The following is a 9,036-nucleotide window of genomic DNA, read 5'->3' on the forward strand; positions in this document are numbered from 1 at the left end:
AGAGAGTGGGAAAGCATGCAATCTTGGCAGCAATTCACTCTTTTCTTTAATCTTGAAAATTCATGAGTCAAGCACCCATTTATGTCGCTTAGCGCTCCGGCCATTGTACAAGAGAATTGGTGGGAATTTAAAAAATAAAGGGTTTGAAAAGTGACGCCTATTTTGGAGTCACAAGGCAAACATGACTTAACCTAGGTTGGTTTTTAGATGTCTTTTTCAACCCTAATTACAATTAAAAAATATTACAAGTATTCCTATTCTACTTTTGACAAGAAAATAAATTCTACTTTACACTAGGTTTATGGCATTTTTGAACGTGTATAGGAAAATTTCTCTGTCATCAGTAGCAGAGTCTCAGTCTTCTTGTATCTTCCTTGCCATGGACCTAGTAGTTGGGCCTGAACTTAGGCATGAGCTTAGCCTTCTTCTATCATTATCTACTACATATCACCTTTACAACCAAAATTTGACAACGATGTTAGTTCATTTTTCAAATTATTTAATATTTTTCCTTTATTTATCCTAAATTATCAATTATTTTTGCAACAAAATAACATGTCACGTGAGACTGAACAGCCACATTCACAACCATATCATCATCATGTTGGATCTTTTTCTAATGTTGAACAATTTCAACAATAATCTTTTGGTCAGTCTAGTCTTTAACCAACTCAATTGTTCATATATATGGATCATCACCACAACATGTCATCTCAGCCAGATATTTTTGTTGGTCCATCAAAATATTTGCCACTTTCACAATAACATCACCCTCTACATATCCAATATTATTCATGCATTGTTATCAGCTCACAATGACTTCACAATGATCTGAAAATCCAAATGAGTACAACCAAGTTAAAGACAACGATGATGATAGTCCACCTGCGTCGTCTCCTAACAGGTGATTAACCAAATTAAATCAAAGTCATACTCACTGAGCACAACTTCTTTACGTTCACAATTTGTATTTTATTTTAATATTGAAGGTAAAATTGTGTTCAATAAACATAACCTTCTTTATTTAAAGTTTTATTTACATAAGAGAAATTATTAGTTCTTGCAAATATTTTCAAATCAATCAATTCCCATAATTTCATCATAAATTGCACATAATGGTAAAAAAAACACAAATGTACATCCTTTCTAAAATTCTCTCTAGAGTTTATAAGTTTATTTTAGCATTAACCCAATGGCACTCCGCCTCATTTTTTCTTTTACAGACATTTTTTCGTGTAATTTTTGTCCTTTAATGAAATTGGAAACTCTCCATAGCTAAATATTGTAGAATCATCACAAAGAATTAAGGGGGAGGGGGGACATTTGAGAAGAAAAGAACAATTACTAAACTTGCTTAAAAGCAAAGCCTGTCAAGCCATTCGTCTGGACTATGAAAAATCACTTATTCAGTAGGAAATACAGTTCTTGCAATTATATTCTTCAAGGTCATAATTTAGTATTCGCACTCTCACTCACTAGTGAGTTTCGTTTAACTAAGTGGAATTTTTTATGCATTTTCCTGCTACACGCTTTTAAAGAAACCCGTTTGGAGAACCCAGTCTTCTATCATAGCTTGAGAGTTAAGAGGCTGGTCTGTGGGCAGAAGATGACCAGCTCCCAAAACCACAACATTGGTGAGAGACTTCCAATTCTGTACATAACCAGCAAGCTCTCCATTCACCTTCCATATCTTCCTTTCAGCATTCAGAAACTTCTCTATCCCTTCCCATTGCATTGTCTTCACCCACACCTCTGTTTGAACCACACCATCCCTCAAATCATACAAACCTTCATACAACAACACCCTGCTCCTCCTCACCAAGTATTCCACCATATCTTTCACACTTTTCATCACATCATCATGCAATTCCTCCCCAACAACATCACTACATATCTCATACACAAACGATTCATTCACCCCAAGGGCCTTCTTCACCTCCCCTATGTTCAACAATCCTTCCACCAAATCATCCTCGTACGGTCTCTTCTTTGTATAGTCATACAAAGTAGCTAACCCTGTCATCTCTTGCAACATCCCCAACACCCTGCTTCTCGCATCTGTTGCTTCACTCCAATTCCTCATTTGGGTCAACGCAACTGCTTCCAATTGAACTTTTTCCAACTCTTTCTTCTGCCTCTCATTGATCAATCCAGCATAATAAGCATTCACTGCATGAGACGCAACTTGAGTTTCGGGGTCAGTTAACCCATCCCCAATGGCTACACCACCCAGATTCACTCTTTCGGAAGCCTCCAACTTTTCATTTTTCTTCAATATATAGTACCCAATTGCAGGCACATACTTCCCAGCATAGCTTTCTCCAGTAATATAAATAGGGCGATGCTTGAAAAGAGGATCCAGTTGAAGAAAGTTGGTTATAGCAGCGAAGAGGTGTTTGGCAACGGCGTTTTGATCTTTTGGGATCTCTTGTGGGGTTGAGGCGACACTGAAGCCAGATCCAATGGGATTATCAAGAAAAAGAAGGCCAAAAATTCTGTTCCAAGAAGCAGGGTTGCGTTGAAGGGTGAGGGATTGGGTGACTCGCCAGGGTCCAAGCTCATAGAAGTTGGCAAGCATGGAGGAGCAGCCAGGGCCACCTTGGAGCCAAATGAGAAGTGGGGTTTGGGAGAGATGCAGAGTGGAGTTTTGGGCTTCATAGAAGGCGTAGAAAATTGCAGAAGCAGAAGCAGGGTTGACTGGAAGGTAACCAGACCTGCTGGGGTGGGCTTCTTTGGGGAATGAATAGCTTGATTGTGAAGCAGACAGGCATAGAAATAAGCAGAAGAAGAGAAGGAAATGGTTTTTGATGAAGTGGGACTTGTGGGTTGCTAAGTCCATCATCTGGTGGCGTATATTTCAATGTGCAGTCTTGGAGATAGAATTGGTAATGTAGACAATTGAAGGGCTGAACTTATAATAGCAATGGCTATAGTATGGAAAAACGTTGGGTTTGATACCGACAGAAAATAAAACAAAACCGAAGAAGAGAGATAGATAGTGGCTTCAGGAATAAAGAGGTGGGGGTCGTCGAGTTGACTCCATGTGTGTATGCATTGACCGCTATGTTACTTATTTTCTATAGACCTTCATTGGATTAAATGAAATAATTATATTAAAAAATCGGAATATTTCTATAGTGCTATTTTATGGAATTATCTTTTAAGTATTTTTATGGTGTAAATTTATTGTTTAACATAATAGATTATTGGATCACTGTTTACTTGAGAGATTTATGTAGTAGTCAAGAACATTAAGGATAAAATTACTTTTGGTCATAATACATTTATAATTTATAGGGGATGACTTATCTTTTGTCAATCCAAGTGTTTAGTTGGTTAAACTTTTTTTTCTATATTTGTGTGTAATGTCTTTCTCATCAACAATTTTAATACAAAGTGGAAAATCGAGTAGATGTTTTCTAAAACTCGATAGTATGTTACTACGGTCCATAAACTTCATGTGCTCAAATCGAGACGGTGTAGAGCCTAGTCATCATTTTATCCTGAAGTTGAAATGTTATTCTTCTTTGGCAAACTATCCTTAAAATTCCAAACGTTTTCTTAACTCAAGTGACATTTGAAATGACCTTTGAAGGGTCACTCCTAGTCATTCAAACATCATATCCTTTCAAAACTCATTAAATATCCATCCCTAACACCGTTGTGGTACAATTTAGCCTTTACAGCCACTAGTAAAGGGTATTTTTGAACCTAGGGGTACGTATAGAACTTATGGAGCCTAGGTCAAGTAAATGTTTGTTTCTTTTAACTTAAGTACGTGTGTTCTAGGACACATAGTGGTTAAGTGACATTCGTGACAAAGATAACGTTGCACCATGAGTAGGGTGCTCACGTAAGCAGAATATTCCCATGTTGTTGGCGCATGAGTTGATGCCTTGCTGGCAGGTAATTGTCCTGTTATTATTTTGTGCACTCCTTAGAGATAAGATTTCTTTTTGTTAAAGCATCTTGAAAGAAGCGCCTCTAAACAAAATGTTGCTTTCAGTTGAGATTAGATTCTCATGAAACAAAGCTATTACAAGAGATAAACTATAAAAGGGGCTTGAGTCCCCAGGTAAAAGTTGTTTTTAAGACTGAAAATAAATTATTTTTAAATTCTAGTAAGCCTTTTACTGAGGTACCCCCGCTATTTCAACAGAGCTGCATTCAAGTGCAACAAGATGTAGAACAGATTGCAAAAGAGACAGATCAAAACTAGAACTTGTCACTAGAGTCAACTGACAACAAAGTCTACCAGCAAGAACAATTATAAATTACATTGAACCCACATCTAAAAAATTATTAATTATGAATGAATTTAGATCTAAAGCAGGTTTATTTAATTAAGGTAAAAAATATAAAATAAAATGATATTATCATAAAAGTGGTTTTTTTTTTAAAAAAAAATACACCATATAAATGGTAGTTCATATGTCCCACACATATATAAACGGTTCAAAATTGTCATTGAAAATTTCATTCCACTAACAAGTTCACCATCATTAAAAGAGTTTTTAAGTATCTTCAAAACCTCATTTTCTTGTGGTGAAACAATAAAAACAAAATAGTACTATAGAAAATAAATACAAAGTTATATAAAAAAATACACCGTTGATTTTCAATAGCATGACTTCTTATAAAGTTATGTATGTGAAAGTATTCACGAGGGCAATTTTTTTAAATATACCCATTTCGGAAATTTTCAAAAAAAAAATTACACAAAGGTGTAAATTTTTCTAAGAAAAGAGAAAAACAACCCAATAATGAATACAAGGATAATAAAATTTCAGATCTTACTAAGAATGAATTGAATACTTGATCAACCAAAACACCTATTAACCAATTGTTTATCACCAACTTTACTATGAAAAGGAGACTTCACTTTACTAAGAGTATCCTTCAACAGATCAAAATGAATTAAAGATTGGAAATTGAAACTCAGGTCGGGGAACTCTTACCCTCCCCTGCCCGTTAGCCCGGAGAAAAGGTATATGGCAAAATTCATTTATTTTATGTATACAAAAAACAAAATTCCGTAGTTAACATGCTTTAACACACAAACACACCGTCTTCTACCTGCCCCTCAAGCCACATCGATCACAAGTACCTTAAGTTTTTGGTCAATAGCAATCTTCAGCAGCTTTATTGTTCCTCATCGAAACATAGGGTGATAGAGAACCGAATTCTAATGATGGTTTTCATGACTCACGTTTGTAGATAGGTTCGTCTAAAAGAGAAGAAGCTTTTACGCCGGAGGCCCGGACTGATATGACATAAGAATATTTAAAAATATTACTTCCACTATCAATACCAAGGGAAAAAGACACGCAGAGCTACAAGAATCTATCAAACTTGCATGTAACAAAATATACCTACTGAGAAAAGGGATCAGCTAGAGTAACTTTTCCCGACAGACCCAGACGGTTATCATGAGTGGTTTTAAATTACCTGGTTTTTTATGCTTCCATAAACTTGCAGAGTGAATTAGGAGACCCTGTCCTGATATTGTCATGCTTGTATTTGAAGTACTGATAACTCGATTCTATTTCTGATATTGCCCAAGTGGCCAGCATCCACCACTACCTTGAACTTGACGTGCTACTGGCACTAACCGCCAAGGGTTCTCGTTTGCTTCAACGTTTGACGGGAACAACTCACCCGACCCATATTTTGATTCCGATACCAGCCTTAACCCTGCAGGTGACTTTGACTCTCCTAACTCTGATTCATGACGCCTAGCCGGACTTTCTACATTCAACTGCTTCTGCTCCAAACTTTGGTTATCATTCCTCGCTGAACTAGGAGAGTTCACCAAACCTTGAGCTTGGTCTTGAGATTGTAATTGCTCCTCAAATTGATTTCTATGTTGATTTGGCTTAGGACGCCTTCCGCGGCCTCGACCTCGAACTTGCTGCTGTTTAGCTTGAACTTCTGATAATTGTGCCTCATTGTTGATTGTATTCCGAATCAGTTTAGGGGCACTCCCCCTACCTCGGCCATGCTGCTGCTCTTGATCTTCTTGTTGTGACTGCTTCTCACATTGGATTGGATTTTCATTAAGTTTTGGTGGCCTGCCACGACGACCTCTACCTCTACCTCGACCAAGCTGCTTAACTTGGCCTTGTTGTAACTGCTCGTCACATTGATTAGCTTTTTTGATAATTAGTTTAGGAGGTCGGCCCTTACCTCTACCTTGACCAAGTCTCCCTAAACCTCTACCCCCGCCATACTCATCCTGCTTCTCCATGTCGTTTATATTTGACTTATCTTCGTGAAGATTGCCATCATCTGAAGGCAACAATGACACTACTGCACGGTTTGCTACAGTATGAAACTTTCGAGGCCTTCCTCTGGGACGTTTGGGAGGCTTCTGCTCATAATCCTTGGACATAGGGTCCTCGTCTAGGTTCCCTTTAAAACTTCCTTCATTGTAATGCTGGGGTTGATCATCGTGAACATTTCCTAAAGTTGACGAAGCTTTGCTTGTGGACAATCTACCTAAATCAATATCTGAAGAAACTTCATGTTGCACCTGTGGTGGAGGTAATTTTATTTCTGCAGACATTATGCACTTCGGATACCCTTCTGAAGTAGGAACCAACAATTGCTGCCCAAAATCGTACAATGGATTAACTGGAGATTTAGGTGCTGCTGACTGGGATGAAGAACTAGGTTCTGTTTTGTTTAAATGTGAGGAATACATCAGATTTTCAGCTTGATCATGTGCCTGTATCCTCTCATTGAAGCAATTGGCATTTCTGCGTAGCCTACAACCCGGACTTGTACCTCGACCTCGGGGTTGTGATGGGCACCTTTCATCAGTTTTCTCTTCATTTGGATCTTGCTCGGCAACAGTAGTATCACATGAGGGCAACAACGACTCCCCCTCGCTGGATTGATGATGATGCACAGTCATCAGGGTCTTTTGCTTGCATACCTCAACATTCAAAGATAATGAACCCGAAATCTTGCCTACTGCATCCGAATTACTTTCTGAAGTCCAATTACAAGCCCTTTGCAGTTGCAATTGTGCAGGTGATAAGGGGTTAGCAGCTGCTGGTATGGACTTCAGTGCTGTTGGCTGGGAGGAACAAGCTGTTTCCCAATGCAACCTGGAATCCTGTTTTGACAAAATCTTTTAGAACTTATATAATCCACGGACAAAGGATTCGCATTTACTGTTACCTTTCAAGAATAATTTAATAAACTATTGACATCAATGACTCTCACAAGGTTAAAAAAACGAAGGGAAACAAAAGTAATAAAGCGGGTTTACAATGTTGAAAGGAAGCATAGCTTGGAACATGTTTTAGGGGGATTTTCTTTTAATTTGTGTTTATATTATGACTCTCAGCAAGCTAGCCATTATAATATAAATTGCTAGATTGAGTAAAACAGATTGAAAATTGAAAAAAGAGAATCATGGACTGGTTTGGAACAGGGGTTGGCATTAGCATGTGACCATGCAGAGACAAAAGGTCAAGAGATTCAAAAATGACCTTTCCCAATTAAAATATAACAAGACAGCAAAAACACAAAAAAATAGTACTACCAAATGATCATTTGAAAAAGAGAGTGTATAATCCGTTCTATAAACACAGATAGTGGGTCACACCCTAAACCCTCCCCAAAAAAACAAAAACCAACCACATCAAAATCAAGATTCTACCAAATACTGCATTACCTGATTTTGTGACTCTGTTAAACTCTTTTGCGGTTCTATTTCCTGGTGTTGTTGACTTTGTTGTCCAACCACTAGAACCAGTCTCTTTTTACATTCTTCTTCAGCACCACGTTTATTATTTTTCCGTTTGTCCCTCTTCTTCTTCTCGCTACCCTCACATTGTTCATTCACTTCATCCTCCACCTTGAGCACATACCTCCAACCCGAAACGCGCGCAATCTCCCCTAACTCACAAAGCTTTCCCAATTGGAGAGCCAGAATCCTCGCATGAGCCCACGGTAAATCACTGTACTTCCTCTTGATGAAGTCCGATATCGCCTCCTCCGTCGACCCAGTCCCATCCTCCAAGCCTAATATCGCACTACGTATCATCTAGAAAAAAACACCGCACACACACATAGTAACGTAAATGTAGAGCATTACGATTCCGAAATGCGAAAAACAAAACAGAAAAAGAAACGATAAAGATACCAAGGCATAAGGAGGGTGCGTTGGGGTGTGGAACGCGGGAAAAAGATCTCCGAGGCGGCGTTCGATGAGGGAGGAGTGGCGCACGTGGGGGGAAAGCGAAGGGTCGAGTTTCTTGAGTTGAGAAATGACAGAGTCTCTGAGGTGAGCCATGACGCGCGTGGTTCTGGAACCTTCTTGGTGATTTCGTTGGGGATTTGTTTGCGTCGTCATGAGTGTCGTCTTCGGAATTGCGTTGGTCCCAAGTTTCTGCGACAATTCACGTAAAGTGGCTTGCAGGTATATTATATCTTAAGCTCAAAAGGTGCATTTCAACGCGACTTCTACGAATTAGTTCCAATATAATTGGTCCATCCGCGCAGGTGAACCACTAGCGTATGACGGCGCATTGGAATTCGTAGGTTTATCAAATACTACTCTCACTTCTTCTAGGTTCACTTCCTCTGTGCTCGTCGCTCATGCTTCTTTTATTATTTTTTTAATTATAAATTATTTTTAAATTCCATAAATAATAAATCAAATATATTAATATCCTTCCTAAACTCTAACTTTCTTCGATATAAATAATATTTTGAATCTTTAACCCTTCACATAACTAATCAATCAAAATTACAACAGTAAGTATATAAATGATAACTTATTATTGTACAAAAATATATAAATATATGAGGCAGAATGTTTCCTTACATACTTCTCTCTCTCTTTCTTACATGTTTAGTTCTCTCTTTCTTTCAAGATTTTTTACATATTTAGTTCTCTTTTTCTTTGTAATATTTTTACATGTTTAGTTCTCTCTTTCAAGATTTTTACATGTTTAGTTCTCTCTTTCAAGATATTATCTTTATAATTTCTTACATGTTTAGTTCTCTCTTTCAAGATGTCCT

General features: G+C 37.9%; 2 protein-coding genes across 3 annotated transcripts; both read right to left on the reverse strand.

Annotated features, from left to right (window-relative positions):
- Positions 1-1,341: 1,341 nt before the first annotated feature.
- Positions 1,342-3,116, reverse strand: LOC137810828 (serine carboxypeptidase-like 50). The gene has a single exon (XM_068612290.1). The coding sequence runs from the start codon at positions 2,840-2,842 to the stop codon at positions 1,523-1,525; it is 1,320 nt and encodes a 439-aa protein (XP_068468391.1). The 5' UTR covers positions 2,843-3,116; the 3' UTR covers positions 1,342-1,522.
- Positions 3,117-4,776: 1,660 nt separating this feature from the next.
- Positions 4,777-8,588, reverse strand: LOC137810829 (uncharacterized). Of its 2 annotated transcripts, XR_011080974.1 has the most exons (4): positions 8,156-8,588; positions 7,685-8,056; positions 5,449-7,120; positions 4,777-5,263 (listed from the first exon to the last, which is right to left on the reverse strand). XR_011080974.1 is itself a non-coding variant. In XM_068612291.1 (3 exons), exons 1-3 carry the CDS (start codon positions 8,363-8,365, stop codon positions 5,543-5,545), a joined length of 2,160 nt encoding a protein of 719 aa, XP_068468392.1. In that variant the 5' UTR covers positions 8,366-8,499; the 3' UTR covers positions 4,777-5,542. The 2 variants fall into 2 exon arrangements, 1 of the variants encoding a protein (XP_068468392.1); XM_068612291.1 differs by having other exon boundaries at positions 4,777-7,120; positions 8,156-8,499.
- Between the last annotated feature and the right edge of the window lie 448 nt (positions 8,589-9,036).

This window comes from Phaseolus vulgaris, chromosome 2, assembly GCF_000499845.2.
Source record: "Phaseolus vulgaris cultivar G19833 chromosome 2, P. vulgaris v2.0, whole genome shotgun sequence".
Taxonomy (NCBI): domain Eukaryota; kingdom Viridiplantae; phylum Streptophyta; class Magnoliopsida; order Fabales; family Fabaceae; genus Phaseolus; species Phaseolus vulgaris.

What these genes read in the sequence shown, in the direction of transcription:
- LOC137810829 (XM_068612291.1), bottom strand. Translation starts at nt 8,365, where the DNA reads ATGACGACGCAAACAAATCCCCAACGAAATCACCAAGAAGGTTCCAGA. An exon ending in CGCACCCTCCTTATGCCTTG is followed by an intron (nt 8,057 to 8,155) that starts GTATCTTTATCG and finishes GTTTTTTTCTAG; the next exon opens with ATGATACGTAGTGCGATATT. An exon ending in TAACAGAGTCACAAAATCAG is followed by an intron (nt 7,121 to 7,684) that starts GTAATGCAGTAT and finishes TTGTCAAAACAG; the next exon opens with GATTCCAGGTTGCATTGGGA.
- LOC137810828 (XM_068612290.1), bottom strand. Translation starts at nt 2,842, where the DNA reads ATGATGGACTTAGCAACCCACAAGTCCCACTTCATCAAAAACCATTTC.